The sequence below is a fragment of the Myotis nattereri genome (assembly GCF_964212035.1).
Source record: "Myotis nattereri genome assembly, chromosome: 5".
Taxonomy (NCBI): domain Eukaryota; kingdom Metazoa; phylum Chordata; class Mammalia; order Chiroptera; family Vespertilionidae; genus Myotis; species Myotis nattereri.
Window position 1 is genome coordinate 32,975,779 of NC_138080.1, and position 24,103 is coordinate 32,999,881.

The 24,103-nt window shown below is 53.2% G+C and overlaps 1 protein-coding gene across 3 annotated transcripts in view; it reads left to right on the forward strand.

Moving 5' to 3' along the window:
* PTK2B (protein tyrosine kinase 2 beta) overlaps positions 1-24,103 on the forward strand; it is a 123,463-nt gene that overhangs the window by 94,780 nt on the left and 4,580 nt on the right. For all 3 annotated transcript variants that reach the window (XM_081091626.1, XM_081091625.1, XM_081091627.1), the window contains 23 exons: positions 194-273; positions 2,624-2,686; positions 2,882-2,936; positions 3,383-3,523; positions 3,854-3,928; positions 4,543-4,644; positions 5,368-5,485; positions 6,080-6,119; positions 6,526-6,572; positions 7,391-7,441; positions 7,904-8,001; positions 8,801-8,885; positions 9,126-9,226; positions 9,503-9,618; positions 11,441-11,541; positions 11,704-11,793; positions 12,667-12,871; positions 15,788-15,896; positions 17,129-17,194; positions 18,322-18,447; positions 22,586-22,732; positions 22,940-22,975; positions 23,366-23,390. In XM_081091626.1, the coding sequence (XP_080947752.1) occupies positions 194-273; positions 2,624-2,686; positions 2,882-2,936; positions 3,383-3,523; positions 3,854-3,928; positions 4,543-4,644; positions 5,368-5,485; positions 6,080-6,119; positions 6,526-6,572; positions 7,391-7,441; positions 7,904-8,001; positions 8,801-8,885; positions 9,126-9,226; positions 9,503-9,618; positions 11,441-11,541; positions 11,704-11,793; positions 12,667-12,871; positions 15,788-15,896; positions 17,129-17,194; positions 18,322-18,447; positions 22,586-22,732; positions 22,940-22,975; positions 23,366-23,390 (2,077 nt within the window). The remainder of the gene's footprint in view (positions 1-193; positions 274-2,623; positions 2,687-2,881; positions 2,937-3,382; positions 3,524-3,853; positions 3,929-4,542; positions 4,645-5,367; positions 5,486-6,079; positions 6,120-6,525; positions 6,573-7,390; positions 7,442-7,903; positions 8,002-8,800; positions 8,886-9,125; positions 9,227-9,502; positions 9,619-11,440; positions 11,542-11,703; positions 11,794-12,666; positions 12,872-15,787; positions 15,897-17,128; positions 17,195-18,321; positions 18,448-22,585; positions 22,733-22,939; positions 22,976-23,365; positions 23,391-24,103) is intronic.

Genomic DNA, 24,103 nt, shown 5'->3' on the forward strand with positions numbered 1-24,103 from the left:
AATATCAAAAATATAAGTCTTTGTTTTACTATGGTTGCAAATATCAAAAAATTTCTATAGGTGACATGGCACCAGAGTTAAGTTAGGGTTTTTCAAAATGCTGACACGCCGAGGTCAAAAGGTTCGCCATCACTGGCCTAGGGGCACAGGGAATGAGGGTGGGAGCCTCAGCCTCGTCTTTTCTCCCCGCCAGCTCCGGAATGACTACATGCAACGCTACGCCAGCAAGGTCAGCGAGGGCATGGCCCTGCAGCTGGGCTGTCTGGAGCTCAGGTATGTGGCCTCTAGGCCTCTCCATGGCGGGGGCCCATGCCCCCCGTCCTGTGCTGGGCTCCTGGCCAGCTGACTGTCCTCCAGGGGGGAAGTAAGAGTGGATATGTGAGAACCGGGAGGGGGCAGTGGTGGCCGACAAAGGGTCAGGCCCTGAGGTGCTTGCCTGCCCTGCTTGCCTGCCCGGCTGGTCCTCTCTCTGGCTGGAGTCCCCACCTTCCTTTGGCTGCCACTGCCTTTGCCTCCAGGGTGCCTGCTTCTTCCATCTCTCTGTCATCCACGTGACTGTAAAGTTTCTTTGAGCCTTAGGTGAGATTCTGGGAAATATTCAAATGTTGGGTTTTCTAATCTGTGTTCACCACTATGACCCCACCTTGTGTAGGTACTAATAAATATTATGACATTAGTGGATTATACAAGAGGTCCTCAAATTTACAGTGTTTTGGAGGTGATAGGTGTGTCTACAATTGATCGTAATACAAGGCAGGATGAAATATGTGCCAAGCAGATGTGCCTATAGGAGCCATGAATCCTGCCGTAGGGCATCAGGAAGAGGGGATCTGAACTGCTCCAGGAAGGAGGAGAGAGATTTCCATCAGTAGATAAGGGGGAGTTTTGAGCAGGGGAGTATGCATTCCGGGCTCAGGGACCAATGGAAGGAAAAGAACAGACTGGGTTACGGACCTGTGCCTGGCCATAGGCACTCTGTCCACCTGGTGTGTTAGCCAGTTAAAATGCAGACCTGAGTTGGGGAGAACCAGCCGGGCACTGGAGGACCCTCCTAGCAGGTGCATCCTCATTCAGTGATGGCAGTTGGGGCAGGCTGGGGATAAGTGGGTGCTCACTGGCAGCAGCTGAGATGGGGTTCAACCCAGAATATTGTGAAGCTCAATCTCTGGAAAAAGCAGTACATCTGATTAGCAGTGGTGACTGGTTCCCCCCAACATCCCAGTGATTTTCAAATGTTAGAGACACACAGAACATGGCACACTTGAGTGATTGGGTTCCTTTGTCAAAAATAACACAATAACTGATCTGCAGGGCAAGAGAGAAGGGCAATCAATGGTATAGGGAGTGAGCTGGATTTTAAGAGATTGGGATGACCTCGGTAAAAACCTGAGCTACCTTTTTCCTAATTAAACATTTTTCCATTTGCCACCTCCTTAATCATTCTAAATTGCTATTACTTTCACATGTTTTAATTCCTCAGTGTTCATTTCAAAGTTTGTTTACCCTTGCATTTAGCCAACCCCAACTTTTGTTTTACTAAGGCTTATTTAAATATTCTAGTCCTCAAAATTCTGTTATCCACTCCCAGTATCAATGCTCATTCATTCATTCATTCATTCAACAATTATTATAAGCCAGGAGTGACATTGAGAGGCCACTGTGTCTGGGACTTGGAAGCAGCTCTCACCCCCTTAGTGAGTCATACATCCCCTCTGTCTGGCATACTCTCCTCTTGCCTTTGTTCAGCCTGGTAAACTGTTCTTTATTCTGGAAGCTTTAGAAAATGTACCAAACAAGTGTTGCCTGCTTGCCTGCTGCATTCATAGAAAACCTCAGAGCACACCTGTGAAGTGTCGCTAATTAGCAATATGGTGGCCATAGGCTCTTCCTGCCAAGCCAGCTCATGTGTTTTAATTGGGGACATCTTCTATGATTTCATGATTTAGATGTTCTTCCCAATGCCATGATTTGGGAATATTTTCCTAGGTTTTCTTGTAGTTTTAAAACGATTTTATTGTTACATCTATCCCTTTAATCCAACTAGAATAAATGTTTAAATAAAGTGTGAGGTGAGGATATAATTACTATTTTCCAATCATAGTGAATTGTCTAAATTCATATCTTTTGAATGTTAAGTTACTTGCCTCTCTCTCTGCTTATAGTATCAGCACAAACTGTCCTCAGATGTGTATTAAGACAGCTGGCTCAAGGCACACTGAGTCACTCTAATGTGGGATTGAAAGTGTGACAATGTCTGCAACAGTGAAAATTACTAGACATGGTGATCCAGGCAGAGAATGAAGGAGACTCAAGTGGGGACATTGGCTACTTGGTCTCTACTTAAACAATTGCTAAACTCAATAATACATTAAAATCTCCATCAAGACATACACTTAATGGGAAAGAATATATATTAAAAAATGAATAAATGTGTTTTCTAGGAATGAGGTTTGTGGGTTTTCTCCTTTTCTTCGTGGTTTTCTAAGTATCAATTTTTTTACTCTCCTAATCTTCTCCCTCCCAGTGGTTTTCACATGTGGCAGGGGAAGGGGACTGGGCAACCAGGCTCTGGGGGCTTTGTTCTCCAGCCATCAGCTTCTCCATGACTTCTCTCTTTCTCCAGGCGGTTCTTCAAGGACATGCCACACAATGCACTTGACAAAAAGTCCAACTTCGAGCTCCTGGAGTAAGTCTTGGGACTGGCCCCTGCCTCTCCTCCTTTCTTGCTGCCCTACTTTTCCTACTCATCCCTACTTCACTCACCCCCAGACCAGAGCCAGGCAGGACCCATCTCCCCAGCCCTTGAGCCCTCTTACCTCTCCTGCCAGAATCCTGGGTTGCAGGAGAGGGGTGTCAAATGATGCTTTTCTTCTTCTTTTAGGAAGGAAGTAGGGCTCGACCTGTTTTTCCCAAAGCAGATGCAGGAGAGTTTAAAGGTAAGTGGGCAAGGAGCCCAGAAGGACCCCTTTTGTGCTGGTCCCCAGGACTAGAGCTAAAGGCATTGGGCTGGGATACTTGGGGATACAGCCAGGGGGTCTGTGCCATCTTGGGCCATTTGGACATAGGACCACAAATGCATCCAGTGGGCTCTTTCCATGGCTGGGGCTCAGGAGTCCTGGCTCTAGTTCCACATCAGAGGCCAGTTAGCTGTCTGGCCTGATCACTGGGGCACTGCCTCCCCTGCCTCCCCTGCCTCCCTCCCAGGGCTATGGTGAGCCTCCCTCGAGACAACAGGCCTGTGCTCTAGGTAAGAGATCGCCACTGCTCTCCTGGCAAAGGCCTGGGGACTGTCCTACAGCCGCAGGCAGGCTCTCAGCAGTGAGATCCCTAGGGAAGGAATCAGAGCCTGGAGGAGCCTGCTCACCCCTGCCATCTCCCCCAGCCCAAGCAGTTCCGGAAGATGATCCAGCAGACTTTCCAGCAGTATGCCTCGCTCAGGGAGGAGGAGTGCGTCATGAAGTTCTTCAACACCCTGGCTGGCTTTGCCCACATTGACCAGGAGACCTATCGCTGTGAACTCATTGTAATTCTCTCCTCCACCTGAATTCCAGGCCTCTCGGGAAAGGGAGCCAGGAGGCCATCCAGGGGGGCTGGGAAGGGGCTTTGCTTGCGTGTACTGACCTGCCCTAAAATGCAACTGCCGTTAATCGACTTGCACCAGGAAAGGGAAATCCTGGCTCCCTCTCTGGGAGGTGGGCAGGGTTTTGGGAGGAGGATAATCTGTATGGCGGGGGTTTGGAGTGGAGGGCCCAGGAGATAGTCGTCTGAGCCCAGTTCAGTGGGCCTTTTCAAGTTTCTGAAATAGGAGCAGGGCAGGGCTTGAGCAGCAAGTCCCTCTCTCCTTTTATTCCAGCAAGGATGGAACATCACTGTGGACCTGGTCATCGGCCCTAAAGGCATCCGCCAGATGACAAGTCAAGATGCAAAGGTAGAGAGAGACTGGGGCCACGCCCCACCCAGCCCCAGGCTTTGCTGTCTGCCCTGTCTGCTGCCTCCTACCCTGGCCTGCCCCGTCCATTCTTCCTGCCCCATTGCTGAGAGCAGAGGCCCTTGGTATGAGCAGCTGCAGGGAGAGTGTTTGGCATAACAGCATGGGGCTGCCGTTTCTTTTTTCCCCCTGAGATTGTCTCCGGCGTAGAGGCTGGGAGAGCAGGATGGCTTGGGGATGCAGAGCAGAGGGAAGGAAACTCTTACTGCTTTTCTGGCTCAGACACAAGCGTTCTTTCAATGGAAAGATGGGGCCATCACTCCCTTGAGAGTCAGAAGACCTGGGTCTAGTCCTGGCTCTACCACCAATTTGGCATTTAACCGTGGGCTCTCTCCAGACCCATGTTCTCGTCTGCAAACCATGGGGCTTAGACTAGATGATCCTTCCAGTCTTAATAGTCTATGATTCTCTCTTCATCCTCCTGAGATACTCCCAGCTCCCACTTTTCCTTGTGCCCCTTCCCCTCCTCCCCCCACATACTGACCAATTTCCATGGCCTGATCCCAGGAGTGAGATGGTCTAAAGCCCTCCCGCCCCCTGATCCTTTCCCACAGCCCACCTGCCTAGCTGAGTTCAAGCAGATCAAGTCCATCAGGTGCCTCCTGCTGGAGGAGGGTGAGGCAGTATTGCAGTTGGACATCGAAGGCGCCCCCCAGGTAAGCATCTCTGGGAACCTGGGAGCTCTGAAACAAGGGGTACAACTGCGAGTTGGGTGTTCCTGTGCAGGTGCTCAGAAAGCCGGGGATTCTCTGGCTCCTGAGATCTTGTTAAGAAAACTGCACCTAGTTCTTGGACAAGGTCCCAGGATGATGAAACTTTGGAAGGAAGATATCTCAAGAAACAAAGCTGTTTAAAAAAGTGTCAAGATAAAGCTGAGTTTATTTTAGGGGGTGAAGGGTGCGGGGTAAAGGTGACCAGAAATCAAGGTATTAATCAGTGGCCTAACTTTGAACAAGTGAACAATGATGCAGAATCAAGACCTCAAGGACCCAGGGTTGTTGTGGGTGGGAGAATCAGAGAGACCTCAGACCGCAAACAGATTTCTATCTCTCCTCTCATTCATCTATCCCCTGCCCCACTCCCCCCTGCTCCCCATTCTGTTTCTGCTCTTGCATATTTTGTACTGACCAGGTACAAGGCGAGACCAAAATAAGGCAGACCTGGAACTGGCCTTCCTAGAGTTTAATGCAATCAGTTGGGAGGGATGACAAGAGCGCCCCCTGGTGGCTGTAGGGAATGCAAGCCAGGCCCCAGGAGAGGCATGGATGAGTTCCGGCTGGGGATGGATGGCAGGAGTATGCAGTTTCTTCTCTTTCCCTGTGAGGTAGACTCCAGCCAAGGCTCTGGGGTCTCATGCTTAGCTGCTCTCTTCTCTGCAGTCCTTGTCCATCAAAACCTCCTCTCTGGCAGAAGCCGAGAACATGGCTGACCTCATAGACGGTTACTGCCGGCTGCAGGGGGAGCACAAAGCCTCTCTCATCATTCATCCCAAGAAAGGTGCGTTTCCACTTAGAGGCAAACTGGCCCCGTGGGCAGATGACCCCACGGCTGAGCCAGCTGCGTCTCCCCTAGCCCCACCCCACTCCCTCTCCGCTTGGCCCCCAGCAGGGGAAGCATAGCCACTGACCAATATGTGACTGAAGTGGCTTGGATAGTGTGTGGAAGTGCTCACCCAGCCCCGCGGGACGTTGCCTGTTGTCCCATTCCAGGTCCCAAGCTTCAGGCCCTGGCCCACTGGACAGTGGTGGCCTGGAGCCCAGCTTCGGGAGGAAGGGCGTTGGTAGCCCCGGGAAGATGGAAGCTGTGGCTAGAACCTGGCTGGTCCCTCTTGCGTCTCTGCTTTGGAATGGGATCAGGAAGCAGGGGTCTGGGCTGGAGCTTGTGGATGGTAGTAGGAGGAAACCCAATAATTTCAACAAAGAGGATTCCAGTTCAGGCCAAAGGCGACCCATCTTCCACTCAGACTTTCAGAGAGCACAGAATGGTGGGGAGGGGTCTCCCTCGTGTGGGCTCACAGGAGCAGTGAGGTCAGCCGACACCCAGGGCCCTGTGTCCCTGACTCCAGCTCCTTTTCTTCCTCCCTCTTCCCAGATGGTGAGAAGCGGACCAGCCTGCCCCAGATCCCCGTGCTGTGAGTACCAGCAGATGGCAGGGAACAGGCGCTGCACTCAGCCTGTCTTCCCAGGAGAAGGCAGAACAGCCCGTGGTGTCTGGGCCCCAGCATTTCACAGTGGCGATTTTTTTTTTTTTTGCCAGTAAATTTCTCCCAGTAAATTCTTGCAGGGATATTTCTATGTTCTAATGCCACCTGGCATCTAATCCTAGGGGCTATTGCTGCTGCCCCCTCCCTCCTGCCCCCTGGCAGCCTGGGCCAGGCTCCCGGGTTATTGCCATCAGGACAGGCTGGTTCCCCAGGCAGGCAGTGGGCACAGTGCAGCGGGCCCTCCAGGCGGAAGGTGGGAGAGGGTGGGCTGCCCAGGGGACCACTGCCAGGCTCTGAGCTCACTTGGCTCCTGCCCTCTCCTCTCCTCCTACAGAAGCCTGGAGGCGCAGCGGCCCCGCCTCTCCGAAAGCTGCAGCATAGGTAAGCCTGCCTGTGTGCTCCTTCCTGCACCCAGAGCCTCTCTTCTGCCTGCTCTTGTGACATTGTCAAGGATTCCCTCAAACTTACAGAAAAATGAACTTCCCCTATGATGTCCTAAATATCATCAATCACACTAGTTGACATGTTTTGAATAGGTAGTATGTGGCACCGTGTCTGTCTGGGTCAGCTCAGTCCAAGGTCACGGTGCTGGCAGGGTCACGCCCTGTGAGCACTCTCTTCCTGGTTTGCAGACAGCCGCCTTCTCTCTGTGTCCTCACCTGGAGGAGAGATGGAGAGCTCTGGTCTCTTCCTCTTCTCAGCAGGGCGGGCGCTATTCCCATCATCAGGCTCCACCCTCATGACCTCATTGAAACCGAATCACCCAAAAGCCCCACCTCCAAATACCATCACACTGGGGGTCAGGGCTTCAACATAGGAGGTTGGGGGAGCGATGGTCACAAACATCCAATCCGTAAGAGTGTTAAATACATAGCCGATATTCTTTCATTTGATCTTTAGGGCATTCCCCAGAAAGATTCGGTTTACAGAAAAGGAAACTGAGATTAAGGGAGGCTAACCACCTTGCTCTGAATAATGCAACGGGGCAGTAGCAAGCAGGGACTCCAGCGAGGTACCCTGGGCTCGTAGCCACTCTCACCTGCCACCAGAGCCTGGTTCTTGCCTGGCTCCTCCCCTCCCCCTCCCACCGTCGTCACCCTTGGTTTCCTGTGGCCTGACGTGGGAGCCACATACCTGGTTCCCAGTGGTGCCCTCGGAGGGCATCTTGCCCATGGGATGTTCTTTTCCTGTCATTGCAGAATCAGACATTTACGCCGAGATTCCTGACGAGACTCTGCGAAGGACAGGAGGTAGGTTCTTGACCCCACCACCATGGCCACAGCCGGGGCCCTGTGAAGTGACATTATGGGGACACATGTGACACCATGGGGGGATGTCTTTCTTTCTTTGTCCTCTCCCATGTGTGACTCAGACAGGGACACCCTGAGCGAGGCAGCTTTGATTTAAAAACCGAGATCATTCTTTTATCCCCACACTATTGCCCTTCATGTGCCTGTGGAGAGCCCAAGAGTGTGGACATGGGACCAGCTTTCAGAGCGGATAGAGTGATGGCTCTTCCCCGAGTCTGAATCAATAGAACGTACTAGAGCCCCTTCCCCAGCCCAACCCAGCTCCTGGTTCTTGGCTGAGGTGTGACCAGGGGTCTGGTTACACTGAGCAGGGCCTGGCATTGCGGCCTGTGGACACTCAGATTCCCGGGTGCCCGTGGTTTCTGAATCCTGGGTCTCTGCTTTCTCCCTCCACATGTGCAGGCTCACAGTATGGCATTGCCCGGGAAGACGTGGTTCTGAACCGTATCCTCGGGGAAGGCTTTTTTGGGGAGGTCTACGAAGGTGCCTACACGAATCACGTGAGTTCCGACTCATCCCTGACACTCCCCTTCCACGTTCTGTAGGAGGAGGAGGAGGGCGAATCGTCCGGGGCTGGAGGTGGCAGTCACGATGTGTGGGTCCTCACGCACTTGGCATTTACAGTATTTATGAAATACCCAGGAAATAAGGGAAACAAGAGTCATTGCCAAGCAGGAGAGCAATGCCAGGGATCCAATAGAGGCAGCACCAGGAGCGGGGCACTGGCTCTGGGTGGGAGAAGACAAACCCCGGAGGCATGGCAACACGCAGTTTCAGAGAAGGAAGGCGGATCTGAGGCAGGAGTTGGTGGGGAGGCCACAGACACAGCGGGACAAGGTGGGTGGTTGTGTTAGGCCTGGGGAAAAGGCAGAGCTGAAGGCAAGGGGCAGGAAAAATGTGAAAACTAACAATAAAGAGGGAAAGAGACCCGGACGCCGTGTCTGATGATGGCCTTACAGGTGCTCCGCAGACGCCTTCCACCCTCAGGCAGATCTCTGCCCCCTTAGCCTCACTTTCCTCCTCTGCTCAGCCAGGGGCTTGAGCCACCTGATCTAGGAAGTCCTTTCCAGTGCCAACACGTCCTGGTCAAGAAGAAAGAGAAGGGGGAGGAGAGGACGGGCAGAGAAGAGAGGAGAAGGGGCGAGAAGAGGAAGAAGGGGGGGTGTGTTATGCAGAGACACAGAGGCCGGACGTCCCCTGCCATCCCTTGGCTGGGAAGACGACGGTGACACCGGGAAGGGACACTTACCTTGGGGCACTCGTCTGGACCGAGGGGCCCTGAGCTCACTCTCTCTGCAGAAAGGGGAGAAAATCAATGTCGCCGTGAAGACCTGCAAGAAGGACTGCACGCAGGACAACAAGGAGAAGTTCATGAGTGAGGCAGGTAGGTGTCCCCCGAGGAGGGACACAACCCCCATGGGCTGGAGAACACCCCCGAGGCGACACAGACCTCCAAGATGAGAGAGGGGCCTGGAATGCGGGGAGGGGGTGATGTGAACAGTGCTGGGGCCCACATGGGAGGAAGAGGGCTGTCCCTCCCCGTCTCTCCCAGTTGGGGCAGAAGGCACGGTTCTCACCCCGGACCTCAGATCCCTCCAGCCTGCCCCTCTCACCCCCATTGCAGTGATCATGAAGAACCTGGATCACCCGCACATTGTGAAGCTGATAGGCATCATCGAAGAGGAGCCCACCTGGATCGTGATGGAATTGTATCCCCACGGGGAGGTGAGCTGGAGGTGGCTGTGGGGGGACCTTGTGATGGCGGCTGGGCCACAGCTGAGCAGGGCGGCGTGCGATTAGGAGGGGACCTTGACTCCCAGTGTCTGCCTTCAGCTGAAACAACCCAGGGACCATTTGTACCATTTGTAGAGGGAATTCCTGGACCCTCTTGCCAGCCCGGGTTCGCCCTCCCCTCCCCCCCGACCCCTGCCTGCAGTGGGGCTCCCTGGCTCATGCTGAGGCCATGCCCAGGTCTTGATGGCACCTTCCTCCTTCCGACAGCTGGGCCACTACCTGGAGCGACACAAGAACTCCCTGAAGGTGCTCACTCTCGTCCTGTACTCGCTGCAGATTTGCAAGGCCATGGCCTACCTGGAGAGCATCAACTGTGTCCACAGGTGCGGCTGGGGGAAGCCGGGCCCCTCGATCTGATCCTGGAGTTTGGGGTAAAGCAGTTCTGGGTGTCACACAGACCAGAGTAGAAGCCCCAGCTCCGGTCCCGTCTAATGGGACAACGTGAGCACCTGCTGTGAATCTGTTTCCTCACCCGAGGAGTGGAAACGGGCATGTGTACCTCACAGGATGTTCTTCCGGGTGAACCTGAAGCCCCAGGTGTCTGACTGTGACTCAGTGCGTTCAGCCTGCTTCCCTGTGGGTTCTGGGAAATCGCTTCCTGCTCGCTCTCCTCCCTTGGGCCCATTCGGTGGCACAGGGCCCTGCCAGGAGGCGCTGAGCTAGGGCAGCGCTGGGAAGATCCTGGGGTCTGGGCCTTTCCAGCCAGAGTGGCTGACGCTGCCTGGCAACCCCAGTCTGCCATGTCCAGTCCTCTCTCTGTCTGTGAAGCCGGCCCCTTCTCCTCCTGACTCCCTGAAAGGAGGTCCCTACCACCTTTCCTGATTTCCTCGAGGAAACAGAAGGGGTGCTCTCAGAGCACAGGGTATACGAGTGAATTCTTCCATCCAGCACCACCGAGGTCAGCGATGTGGCCTTGGGAGTGAAATTAGGCAAAGCAGTGCTGGGGGATATAAACATTCAGTCATTCATTCACTCATCCAGTCATTCAGCAAATATTATGGAATTCTCACCCTGTGCTCCCAGGCGCTGTCCTAGGCCCTGGGATAAAATCATAATCAAGACAGCCTGGTTGGCGTGGCTCAGTGGTTGAGTGTTGACCTATGAACCAGGAGGTCACGGTTCAATTCCCAGTCAGGACACATGCCCGGGTTGCCAGCTCCATCCCCAGTGTGGAGCGTGCAGAAGGCAGCCAATCAATGATTCTCTTTCATCATTGATATTTCTCTCTCTCCTTCTCCCTTCCTCTCTGAAATCAATAAAAATATATTACAAAAAAAACCAAGCAAACAGACAAAAATCCCTTTCTTATGGAGCTTACCTCCTGGCATGAAGGTAAAACGTGAGACAGAAACAGCTGTGGGGGGAAGATGGAGGGAGGACAGATTTGTTTCCTTTGTGTGACACCTTTTCAGTGATAAAGGCCAGTGACAGGCAGAGAGCCTGCCTGAGAGAAGCAAGCAGACAGGCCAGTCTGGGGTTCGAAGTGATGCGGGGAGGTGAGATCCCAGCTCTGGAGTGAGGCTCACTCCCTCCCTACCGGTTACCTGCTGGGAAGTTCCACCTGCTCCCTGTGCCGAGCCGGGGGCTCTGAGGGTCTCTATACCGGGCTCGGTGCATGCGGCCCTGGGCTGTCCTGGCTCTCCGAGCTCTGAGGAAGTTAGCCACGAGCTGCTGCTGCTCTGAGCCACAGCGAAAGCCCACACAGACCTGCAGAAGGAGGAGAGCATAACTGGGACCAGGAAAGTTGTCGGGGTTCCTTCTGGGAGAACCAGCAGGGTGACAGCATCGCTGGCAGAGGGGACAATAGAGTCGCGAGGGCAGGAGAACATAGGGGGCAAGTCCTGGGAACCTGAAACAGGCTTCACGTTAGAGACACGTGAGAAAGGACGATGGGAGTTGAAGCTCAGCGGTGAGATGAAAGGAGGTGGCAGAGGGCTGGGTGCGTGATGGGGGTTGGAGGGCCACCCCAGCTCCCACTTGGGCTGGGCTTTAACAAGGTGGGTCAGGGAAGGGCTGACGACACAAGCTGCCCGACTGTGCTCCCTGGCCAGCACTGTCCTTTGTCTCTCCGTTCATCTGCGTCTGTCTGTCTGTCTGCCTGTCTGGGGCATTCTGAACCACCTTGTCTTCACATCCTTCCTCCAGGGACATCGCCGTCCGGAACATCCTGGTGGCCTCCGCGGAGTGCGTGAAGCTGGGGGACTTCGGCCTGTCGCGGTACATAGAGGAGGAGGACTACTACAAGGGTGAGGCGGCCTGCCCGTCTGCCCTGAGGGGTCGCTGACGCCCCAGCGGCTGTGGTCCAGGGTCTGTAGGTCCTTGGGTCTCCAGAGAATAGGCGATATTTTTGGATAATTCTGGATCTTTCTTCCCTAAATATCTCCTGAAACCTCCACGCCCACCCCCAGCCTCTGTGACTCGTCTACCCATCAAGTGGATGTCGCCCGAGTCCATCAACTTCCGTCGATTCACCACGGCCAGTGACGTCTGGATGTTTGGTGAGTTGAGTTTCAGGAGGATGTGGAAACGGGTTCCGATTCTCGCCTCCGTGACCGGGCCAAGAGGAGGTGCCGAGAGCAGGGGCTGGGCCCCCACTGCTGGGCTGCAGGGTTCTGTTTGGCTGCGGCCCCTGGGAAGTGTGAGAAGTGAGGGGCCAGTGGTGGGTCGGGGGGATATGGGAGGCGGGCCAGCCGGGGAGTGTTGGCTAATCTTCCTGGGGGAGGTTCCTGAGCCGAGCGTGTCCTGCACCCACCAGCCCCAGGACACGTGTGGGGACACCATGGGGGGATCCTTAAAGGCAAACTCTGAGGTTTGTTCTGAGAAGGAGGTGCAGGGAGAGGCGAGGACAAAGGCTGGTGACGGACAGCCCCCTGCAGAGCACACAGCCTCGTAGGTGACCCCTCTTGGTTCCCCACGATCTCATTATTCTTCCTCCCAGTTTCCGCAGAAGGAAGCTGAGGCCCAGGCAGGTCCGGGCCTTCCCCTCGATCACATAGGCAGCAAGTTTGGGCTTCAACCCCCAGCTTTGTGGTGGAGGCTTCCCTCCTTCCTGAGAGAAGGCACCAGAGTTCCCACAACCTGCCTTTGGACTTCCCCACCCTACCCCCAAGACCCCCATAGCTGCATGTGGAGGGGACATAGAGAGGGGGCCTTAATTCACTTACAGATGCAGGTGGCTGGTCCCTCGGTGACCGCCACGGTGAACAAAACTCCAGGGATGCTCAAGGGGGAGGCAAGGAACACGGGAGCTCCTCCCTGCAGGGACCCAGAGCAGATTCCTCTGGTTGTTCCTGGAGGGGCTGGACTGACCTCTCCAGGGGTGAGGCCCCCCCACCCTGCATGGGCCCTGACCCCTGTCCTCCTGCTCACAGCCGTGTGCATGTGGGAGATCCTGAGCTTTGGCAAGCAGCCCTTCTTCTGGCTGGAGAACAAGGATGTCATCGGGGTGCTGGAGAAGGGCGACCGGCTGCCCAAGCCCGACCTCTGCCCACCTGTCCTCTACACCCTTATGACCCGCTGCTGGGACTACGACCCCAGTGAGCGGCCCCGCTTCAACGAGCTGGTGTGCAGCCTCAGGTGAGCATGGCGCAGGGGTGCAGGCGGTGGGCACGGGGCCCCGAGGGAGCTGGGCTTCCCTGCAGCAGCACTTCGAGGTTTATAATGTACTTCCCTGAACAGGAGGTGTCCTTGTTCCCACCCTGTGCCTGAGAGGATCAGGCTCAGAGCTGGTGACTCTCCCGGGGCAGTGACAGGTGGGGCTGGGACTTGCTCTGGGGCCGTCCCTCTGGCCACACAGAGCCCTGTGTCCAAGTGGAATTAGCTGATCCACCCTGCAGAAGCTCAGAGCCCTTGTTCCTCCCAGATCGCAGGGAAGAGAGTCAGTGTGTGTGTGCGCGCGCGCACGTGTGTGTGTGTGTGTGTGTGTGTGTGTGTGCGTGTGTGTGTGTTTAAAATATGTTCTTATTGATTTTTTAGAGAGAGAGGAAGGGAGAGGGATAGAGAGATGGAAACATCAATGAGAAACATCCATCAGCTGCCTCCTGCACGCCCCCTACTGGGAATCAATGGAGTCCGCAGCCCAGGCATGTGCTCTGACTGGGAATTGAACCAGGGACCTCTTGGTTCATGGTTTGATGCTCAACCACTGAGCCACACTGGCCAGGCAGGAGAGTCAGTTTTGATTGTGAAGACAGTGACCCAGGGGTCACCTCTCCCTTCTGAATGGAACATCAGCGGCCTAAGGGTCTGATCCTTCTCAGATGCCATCTTTCCCCGGTACTGGGGGGTCCCTGGTGAAGGGTGCTACTGGAGTCCATTTTAGAAGGTCCCCTGTTTCCTTGGTGGCCGGCCTGACAGCCTCCTCCTCGGGTGATCTGACTGGCATCTTTCAAGGCATACTTTTCCTGTAAGGGGCCAGAGGGTAAATATTTGGGGCTTTGTAGACCGTGCAGTCTCTGCTGGGACTGCTCAGCTCTGCCCTTGCAGCTTAAAGCAGCCGTGGGCAGTATGTGATGAATGCGTGTAGCTGGGTTTCAATGAGACTTTATGTGTGGACGCTGAAATGTGAGTTTCATATAAGTTTCTGGTGACATGAAATATTTTTTCTTTTTTCAATCATTAAAACACTTACAAACCGTTCTTAGTTTGGGGCCGTACGAAAATAGGTGGTGGCCAGACTGGCCTGCGGGTGGTGTTTGCTGACTCCTACTTTAGGGAATCTAGTTCTTAGTTGATGTGAATAGTGCAACTTCAGGTCCTGTAGTTAAGATGCTGGCTTATTTTTAGGGCAAGAATAGCCCCTGGAAACTGCCTTTGGGAGGCACCCTGGGAGGGACGCTGGGAAGGCCCAGGCCGGGGCACTGGGAATGACACTTGGTTTGTAGGGGGAGGGGCCGCACCAATGGCAAGACCTCAGCTTAAAAGGCCGTTCTGATCCTGTCTGTCCCTTTATTGACTCTCCTCATTCATCTCTTGTCCCCTTGTAAGAGAGATTTGGGAAACCAAAGGATTCCAGGAGAAAAGTATTTGAGAGATGTAACTTGAGAAAGCAGGCGCTCTGGGGTGCTGAGTTGGTGGGGGGCTCTTCATTCATTCTGGGTCTTGCGAACCAGGGGGAGCTGTGATGGGGTGCCTCTCCCTGGGCCCTGAAGCACACCCCTCAGGCACTGGGCCAGCCCCCCATCATGGATGGAGCGAGGAGATGACTTTTCTGGTGTGGTCTGAAGGATACCCAAAGACCCCCAGTGACCCCAGGATGCCTCCCCCAAGCCCCAGCCTGGCAGCCGCCATGGGAGTTAAGAAAGGATTTAATGAGCGTTTCCCAGTCTTCTGGGGTAAGAAGGACCCTTTTGATATCAAACTTTGAGAATTCCTGCATATAATGTCAGTTACACTTTTAGTCTTAAAACAATCTGTTGATTGACAAAATGCAGTGAATTGTATGATTAATGTTTTATGACACACAATGTAACACATATAACTCTGAAAACACAAAATCCACGATTGTGTGTTTAAAAAAGACAATTGAGGTGACACAAATTTACAGTTTACTTAATACTCCATGAAGCAGGCAGTCCCCATTCCCAAGGGCCAGAGAATTGCGAAATGGGGCAGAAAACAGGAAGCTTTAACAGGATAAGGAATAAGGATCGAGGAAGAGAAAAGCAGAAAATGAATAGGGAACAAGGAAGGAAGTATAGCGCCCAGAGCTGTCTGAGTGTGCGGGGACTGGCTGACTAGCTATGCGGCATTTCTGATCTCGCAGAGCACTGAGAGGAACACAAAAGCGATCTGAGTTGTGGCTTGCTGGTGTGGCCCCCCAGAGCGACTCTGTCTTGGGCCTAGACATTTACTTCAATCATACATAATACTCGGTCTGCAGACAATGTGTGTGAGGTACACACATGAGCATGTGGATTCATGGACCCTGCAACTATCCCAGAATCCTCTGGGGTCTGTGATTCCCAGATTGGAAGCCACTGGATGGGGTGAGGAAGGCAAGAAGCACGCATGTAGCCAAGATGGGAGTGGCCAACAGCCCTTTCCCATCAGCACTCACCAGGAATGTGCTGATGGAACGTTGCATGGAAGAAGGGAGATGTAGAACCAGGCCTTGGTCCTGACATTGGCTGGGACATCAGAAATCTGCCTAGGGGATCCGTGCCCATAGCAGGCACAGGAGGGCAAGAAGCCCGGGGAGGTGGGCCTGAGACACACTTCCACTGTCCCATTGGGCTGGGACTGTCTCTCCAAGGACTTTTTCCCACCGTGGACCTGTCCCTGCCATCCTCCCAGCCTCAATGTGGACGCAAGCTTAGGACCCATCTTCCAGCCTGTCTCAGAGGGGCCTCTCCAGCCCACGCTGCAGAGGAGTTGGAAACGGGACCCGGTGTCATCCTCCGGGCACTCCAGACTTTGGTGGGGTGCAGACAGGAGCCCCAGGAGCACCTTTGACCTTGTTTCTCTCTCCTATCTGACCTGACCCCATGGCAGTGACGTTTATCAGATGGAGAAGGACCTTGCGATAGAGCAGGAGAGGAACGCTCGCTACCGACCTCCCAAAATCTTGGAGCCCATAGTCTTCCAGGACCCCCCGCCCAAGGTAAGCCAAGGCCTGGTCTCCTCGGGCCCCTGAATCTCAGCAGAGTTGGGTCCTCATCTGGCCGCTCCTGGCCTGACCATATCACCCCTCTGTCACAGCACAGAGAGGAGGTGCCCCTGCAATTCTCCCAGCCCCTCAACCCAACCGTCCCTCAGCACTGAACTGGGCCCCTGCCCCATCGGTGCCCTGGCAGGTGGGATCTGGGACAGCAAGTTAGCCAAGCCTGCGGGTACCTGGGGCAGGGAGTCACCCTGGAAACACTTCCCTTGAGAGGCTCCAGCACTTTTATTTCTAGCATTTTTTAGGGAAAAATTAGATCCCCGTGAGGGCACATGGATGAGGAGTGTCCCTGGGCCCCTTAGGTGCAGCCTTCATGTCCATACCTTCTGTGACATCTGTGGGCGCAGGAGCCAGTGCCCGCCGCCACACCATGGGGTGAAGGACGGTGCCTGTGTTAGGCAGCTCGGGCTGCCGTAACAGAACTCTGTAGGCCAGGTGGCTTAAACAGCAGGCATTTGTGGAGGCTGGGAAGTCCAAGATCCAGGTGCCGGCAGACCGAGTGTCTGTTGAGGAGTCTTCCTGACTTGCAGACAGCCAACTTCTCACTGTGTCCTCACAGGGCAGACAGAGCGAGAGCGCCGGTGTCTCTTCTTAGTAGTATAAGGACACGAATCCCACCCTAGGGCCCTACCTCATGACCTCATCTAACCCTTTCTTCCCAAAGGCTCTGTCTTCAAATACTATCACACTGGGGGCGGGAGGGGGCAGGGGGCGGGAGGGCTGCAACATAGGGAGTTGGTGGGGACACGAATGTTCAGTCCATAGCATTGCCCGTTGCCTGGTGTGCCTTTCCCCTTCCCTGAGTCAGGGCTCAGCTCAGTTTCTATCTGCTCCATGAAGCTGCTGTGAGTGCCTGAGCCCCCGTGGCCTCCCACCTCTGTTGTCTGTGGCCTCCTCTGCTGTTCGGGAGGTGCTCCCACACCCAGAGAAGCTACACGCACAGAGACCAGTAACCCCTCCAGTTAGCGGTGCCCCCAGGAGGACAGAGAGGCTGGCCTCTCTGTACCCGCCCATCACTCCGTATGCAATGGGCGCTCCATAAGTGAGAGCGTTGTCCCTCATCCTTGTCATTCCGAACAAGCCCGACCTGTCTCTGACCGACGCTCCCCTTAGTGAGCGGTGCTCACCCAGGGAGAGACGGGGACTGACTTCTCTCTGCGTTCTCTCTCCAGCCCAGCCGGCCCAAGTACAGACCCCCTCCACAGACCAACCTGCTGGCGCCCAACCTGCAATTCCAGGTAAACATGACCAGCGGCCCGGGAAAGCTCGGGGCCATGTCTGGTCTTGGTCCTTCCTGAAAGTTTATTCACGTGCTTTTGAGGAGCAGTAACCAACTGCTCAGGTAATGGAGGAGGCCAGCTTCGGTGCCAGAGAGGAATAGCACCCAGAGATCAAAGGAATCAAAATGCAATTCCACCAGGCTGTCCTCAGCCAAGCCGTGCCTGAAGCCCAGAGCACCTGTCCACAGTGCTTGCTGCTGCTGCATGTCCTGCCTACAGCTACTCTTCATGCCCGAAGCCTCCCTGCCCTCCTACCCTGAGCAGAGCCTTCTGAGAAGGAGTCTCAGGCAGTTGGGGGCCATTGATGTTCCCCCGAAAATAGAGTTGCTCCCTGGGGCTTCCCATAGAGGTCCTGGCCAGAACCAAGGTGGCCATTGGAGAGAGAGAAGGGTTCCTTCCTGGCTTCCCTCCCACTTCTGTCATGACCAGCCACGGAAGCTTCCCAAGCTGCAGGTCCCGTCTCAGTGTCTCTGTCCTGTGTGTGTCTCTCTTGCATCTCGGTCACAGGAGCCCGGGCTCCTCTCTTTTCTTCTCTCACACTCCTCAGCTCAGTCACTGCCTAGTGCCAGAGCAAGCCCAACCGAGAGCCAACATAAACCCTGTTCATTTGAAGAAAAATCTCGATGCAAAAGATAGAAGCAATGTCGCTAAAAAGAAAGTTACCTGTAGTGATGTTTAAAGTAGTGATTAAATACACACCCGTGGGCTAATTCTGTGTCAGTGTGTCATGTGACTATGAAATATAGCTCTTCTCTCAAGAGCCCTGAAGGAGAAGACATGTATTCCATCGGTCAGTAGCACGTGCGGACCCATCGCGTGCAGAGCCTGACAGAGGGCTGTGAGATGAACGGGAGGCCCCGTGCCAGTGCTGACTCCCAGCCAAGAGCTGTGTCTGTTGCTCCGCCATGTCTTCCAGACGGGGCCGAGGAATCGCCTATGTCACACTTTTTATTAGCTCCCGGAGAGCAGGCCCTGCCTCTCCCATGGTGCTCATGCATCGTTTGTTTGCGCTGAGTGTGTAGCTGCTAATTGTCTCCCTTCTTGCCTTGTCCTCGTGCCCGTGCTTCTCTGCTTCTCCTGACTAGGTCCCCGAGGGTCTGTGTGCCAGCTCACCTACGCTCACCAGCCCTATGGAGTACCCATCTCCCGTAAACTCGCTGCACACCCCACCTCTCCACCGGCACAATGTCTTCAAGCGCCACAGCATGCGGGTAAGAGGGCTCTGCATGCTGGGTCCCAGCCCGGATGGAGGAGGCTGATGGAGGGGAGGTGCCTGGGACACCGGGAACCCCACAACCTCAGCTCAGGAGGTGCCCTCCCTGCTTCCATGCACCGGTCAGGACACCAAAGGAGGGGCTCGGTGACTCTCTCTCTCTCTCCGTTGCAAACACATCGGAGGCTGGGGCCAGGCCAGGCTCTGCCCCCGAGGACACCAGCTGGACCTGGACCTGCCCCGTCCATACTCTGGGGCTGTGGCAAATGATGCAAAAGCTCCCCCACCTCCTGAGCCCTGGGTGTAGTGAGGAGTCTTGTGGGTAGAGGACAACCAAGCCCGTTGGTGCCAAAGGATAAGAGGTCCTGGAGGTTCTGTTCTGCTCGGCCCTTCCTGCCTGGTGGCCTTGGTTGTCAGTCTCTCTTCAGGCAAAGGAAAGGCTTCCTTGTGGCTTCCATTCCTGTTGCTTTTGCAAAAGTTGCTGGTGTTTGAGAAGGAGCTTGGGGGCTGGTGAGGGGCTAAGATCCCCACTCCTGTCACCTCTTTGTTGTAACTGCCAACATGAGGCCCTGAGTACCTCATGGGTTAGCACCTGATTGTCAAGGCTTGTCCAAAAATAAATAAATAAAGGCACCTTCGCTTGCCCACTTGTCACTCATCACCACCCATTTCTCCTTCAATACGAATAGCCCCAGTGGTTGCCATACACAGTTAATATATTTTACTAAACTGGGTCCTGCTCTGTGACCAAACAGATCGAAGCCCTTATTATTTTAGCTCTAACTCTGTTTATATATGCATGACATTTCACGTTCAGTATACGTGACTCTAAATTTTTTTTTAGAAAAACTACATGATTGTTCCAATCGATTTAGAAAATGTAGGAAAGTACGTATGTCGATATGTTCTGTGCCATTATTTTTACTTTAATAAAATTTTTTCATATGAGTAATATAACTTAGAACGCTAGGCATCAAGATCTATTGTGGAATACATTTCCCCATTTATAATTTAAACAATTTGTATCTTAGCACACACTTAACGATAATAAAACTGCATTCTGCGGTGTGCTCTATAATTTAAGCAGTGTTCAGTTCCTCCACCCTCCTGCCCTCGACTCTTTATTCGAAATTAATTGAGTTTTAGTGAGTTCTGCTTTACAATGTGACCTTTCAGAAAGAAGCTGTTCTGCGTGCGTGAGGGGCGGCATTGCCTTTGTCTAACCCCTGCTTCCCCATGAGGGCTTTGTTTACTTCCATAAAGACAGGCTGTGCAGCAGGAAAAAAAGACCTTTTGTGTCAGCGGTTTAGAAGGACTCTCCGTAAGGAAAGTCTGCCCAAAAGAACATAATGAACGTCTCTTAAAATAAACCAAAAGAGGTTAAAAATATAAACTCCATTTTATGGGTTACAACGGAAACATGGATAAAACCTCATCCTGGTGGATTGCTGAAAAGGTATAATCGGCTCCCTGCAAAGCATTTGAAAACATTTAACAGAAATCGGAGATGGTTTTCGCATAAAAAACAATTTTTTACTATTGCCCGACTTATCTGGGAATCTGTGGGATGCCACACCAGAATGGCAGCAATCTCTCGATTAAAGTTTAAAATAACAATACAGTTCAATAAACCATAACTCGTGCAGGAATGCTTTGCAGGTAGCCGCCTTAGGTGCTGAAGGGAGATCCAGGCGGTTCTGCCTTCAGTGAGCTGACAGTTGGCCTGAAGAAACAGGCCAGGTGCGCACCTACCTGTACTGCCAGCCAGAGAGCTGTGAGTGGCGCACAGAGACACAGCAAAAGGTGCAGTGAGGGTTCAGAGAGAGCTGCTCTGTGAAGCGTCTTTGTGTTGCTGGGCCTGGAAGGGTGGGTAAGATTTGGACAGGAAGAAACTGGGATGAGGGGGCAGGAGCGAGGCAGAGGTATCAGTAGGAGCCAAGACTGAGAGATGGGAAACCATGGGGGAAGTGCAGGAGCTGTTTGGCGAGACTGGAGGAAGGATGCATGTAGGGGTAGAAAGAAGGGTGGGGGTGGCCAAATTCTGGAATGTTCACAGCCTGTGGAGACATTTTAAACCACCACAAGGACCTGATTCCTTTTAAGAGTGACCAACAATGTATGTATTTAGTGCCTGAAAAGAATCTCTGAAGTACATTTCAGACAAGTAAGCCCTAAAGAGATTCAATTTTAAAAAAAATCTTATTTTCTCCTTGAATTGGATTATGAAATGGGAAGACATAGGGACAAATCTTGGAATGTGCCTTAAAATGTTTTGTAAGACACCAATCAGGCATGCGAGACATTAGAGTGGTAGGCACTTTCTTACAGATTACAGGGTGTTTACTTGACTCTGCTAACTCCTCCTACCAGTATTATCTCTAGGGACAAATTCGATCCGCAGTCCTCACATTTTTCTGATACCTGGGGGTTCCTAACTATATTCAAATGTTTGACACTTGTCTCCTTGCTTGTCGCTCTCTGTCAGTAGCCTGGGTAACTGTACATCGTGTTTGCAGGTGTTAACATTTAACTGGGAATATTTGTAACCTTAAAATTCTCTCCTTTGGAGCAGTGTCCTCTGAGAAATAAATCTTATTTATTTTTTATTAATTCTATGATTGTAAAATGCTCCTGTGTTCTGAAATTTGTTTTCTTAAAGTCTAACCCAGTAGCTCTCAACTGAGGCTGATTTTGCCAGATTTGGTCATCCCTGGGGGAGATGCTCTAGGGGGAGTCCTCCCCTAGTAAAGAACTATCTGGCCCCAATGTCAATAGTGCTGAAGTTGGGAAAAATGGCCTAGCTATTGTTTATTAGCATTACACCATTTCTGCCCTCCCAGCACCCATCCCTATGCCCGCCACATAGAAGTTTCTTAATAAATAGTTGTTGAATAGAAAAATGAACAGAGAATATTTAACCAAGAAATCAAAGTTGTGGGAAGAAATATTGTTAGAAATTGAGAGCAGTAATTGGAGCTGAAGGAGCACTGGAAAAACGTTCCAATATAACTAACTAACGGTCTTATTATATTCAAGTGTGTTTTAGAGAGTTCAGTGAGGAAAATATTTCTAGAGATTTGGCAGAGATTATGGCTTGCTAAAGTAGATAGAGAACGATTTTTAGCATTTTATGCAAGTGACTTGTATGTAAACTGGACCCTTCAAAGGAAAGGAGCTGAGGGCCCTGCTGGCCTGGATGTCGTAGGGAGGTCCTGCCCCTGGCAAAGCCATCCTGGGCTTGATGCAATAGCACTCAGGGATCCAGGTGCAAAGCGTGCAGCAGAAAATAAGTAACACCAAAATACTTTGAAGGGATTGGGCAGATAATTATATAAATGAACCCTGGGGAAGATTGAGATAAAGCAAGTAAAAAGAAAACACGCAACACCTTCTTTTTGGGAAAATAGGTAAAACTATGAACAGGTCCAAAGTCTCCCAAACGAGTTTAAACAAGGGTTGGATTAATACAGCTAGGAGGTATGTATTACATATCTCGACATTTATGTTTCTTTAAATTTTGCTCTTCACGTTATCTCTTAGCTTATGCATTCCTTTAACCCTTGGTTAAACAATCCAAACTATTATCTTGATAAAAAGTATGTTTTTACAAAAAGACTCCATCAGTGGGTGCCTGGTAGGGAGCCCCTTCCCTCAGGCCCCGCCCCACGGGGGGGCTAAAGGCAGCCCAGTGCTCCTGGGGGCTTCCAGGCCTGCCTCAGGGGTGCGTGGGTGGAGAGGAGTGCCCAGGGCTTTCCAGGGGGCTGGCTTTCACTTCTAAATTTACCAAGTGACAGCGACCCTGAAAAATACCAGCTGAGAAGAATAACACGAGGGCAGTAATTCGAAAATAAAATTGCCTTCACAGATCATGTAATCATTTGAATACACTGCATGTTAATGCGTGTTCCGGGTTTGGCGTTCCATTGCAACACAGGCATGTCTGTGCCTGGGGCTGACTGTGACCCGATAATAACTGCCTGCCTGTATGGCTGTGAATTTAAAAGCAACCTTACAACAAGAAGAGCAGTGGTGAGGCCGGGTCTGTGGCTGCACAAGGTTCATCAGAGGACTGTCCCTCCTCTGGGTCTGGGTACTGGGCTCATTGTGTCCTCTCCCCCGCCCCCGCTGTCCCCCAGGAGGAGGACTTCATCCGCCCCAGCAGCCGAGAAGAGGCCCAGCAGCTGTGGGAGGCTGAGCGGGCCAAGATGCGGCAGATCCTGGACAAGCAGCAGAAGCAGATGGTGGAAGATTACCAGTGGCTGCGGCGGGAGGAGAAGTCCTTGGTGAGCAGCCGTGGGGCTGGGCCGTGGGGGGGCCGGGGTGCTGAAGACAGTGTGGTAACAGCGCTTGCATGGGAGAGGTGTCCACGCCATCATGTCCTTTTGTGTCTCCTCTGCTGCCCCAGCTGACCCGAGTGAGTGCCCCCCTGCACCCCCGGGGTTTCTAGTTCTGGAATTCTAAGTGCTTTGCTTTGGTTTCCTCCTCTGCAGGACCCCATGGTGCACATGAACGACAAGTCCCCATTGGTAAGTCACCGGGAGAGGCCTCCGCTTAGAATGAAGGCCTGGGAGGTGCTCATGGGCAGCAGGGCCCCAGCTCCAGGCCCGGGGCCCGCTCATCGCTTCCCTTCTGCCTCTCGCCTTGGGAGCGAGTCTCTTCTCCCTCCTCTGACCTCCACGAGGACCCCTTCCTGAACTCTCCCTGGATCTACATCCACAGTCCCCCCAGCCTCTTAGGAAGGAGGGACACACCTCCAGGTCACTTTTGGTCAGGAGCTCCCCGGAGCCTGCCCCGCCCGTGGCTATGATCTCTAAACCTCTAAATACACCATTGAGGGGGGCGGGGAACAGGTCAAGGCGGGAAGTGGGTGGTCCCCAGAGCCATGTGAGTGATGTGTTCGCTCTCCTTCCTTCCAGACCCCGGAGAAGGAGGCCGGCTACAGTGAGTATTGCTGCCCTTCTCTTGGTGGGAGTTTCCACACGGCATCTCGTGTTGAGCCACCGTCCTTGCTCGTTGCCCCTGCAGAGAGCAGCGGAATGTACTGCAGTTTTAAGAAATGTCTGCCTTGCTTTTACGCAGTGTCAGAGAGCTTGGGTCTTAGAGTTGATATCCACCCTCCCATTCCGTCTGTCACCCTTGTCCCCCTGCCCAGAGGGTCTCTCTCTGACCCGGGGTCCTTCGTCCTCTTTCCTGTTCATCTCCTCACAGTTATTTGGAGGAGGTGATGGTTCTCTCTTCCTGCCCCGCAGTCATTCTGTAGGAGGCTCCTTGTTAGGAAACTAAGGTAGTTCCGCTGGCCTCTCTCCGATGGTGCTCATCTTCCCTGGGCCTGCGGGATGAAAGGGAGGACGAGGGTGGCCGAGCCCTCGGGTCTCCCCAGAGGCCTCTGCTGAAGTGGGGGCGGGGGGAGGAGCCAGCAACAGGACAGGCTCATCATCATCCTAGACGGGTGGGGCCGATGGTGGTGAGGACGACAGTGACAGTTACGACGATGACAACAGTCACAGAGAACTACATACCATCCAAACACAGGCCTGAGTCGCTGACAGACGTCAACTTGTTTCCTCTCACAGCAACGCTGAATTAAGACAAGTTATTATTACGCCCATTGTACAAAGGCCACGAAACCAAGGCACAGGCAGGATAAGGAACTT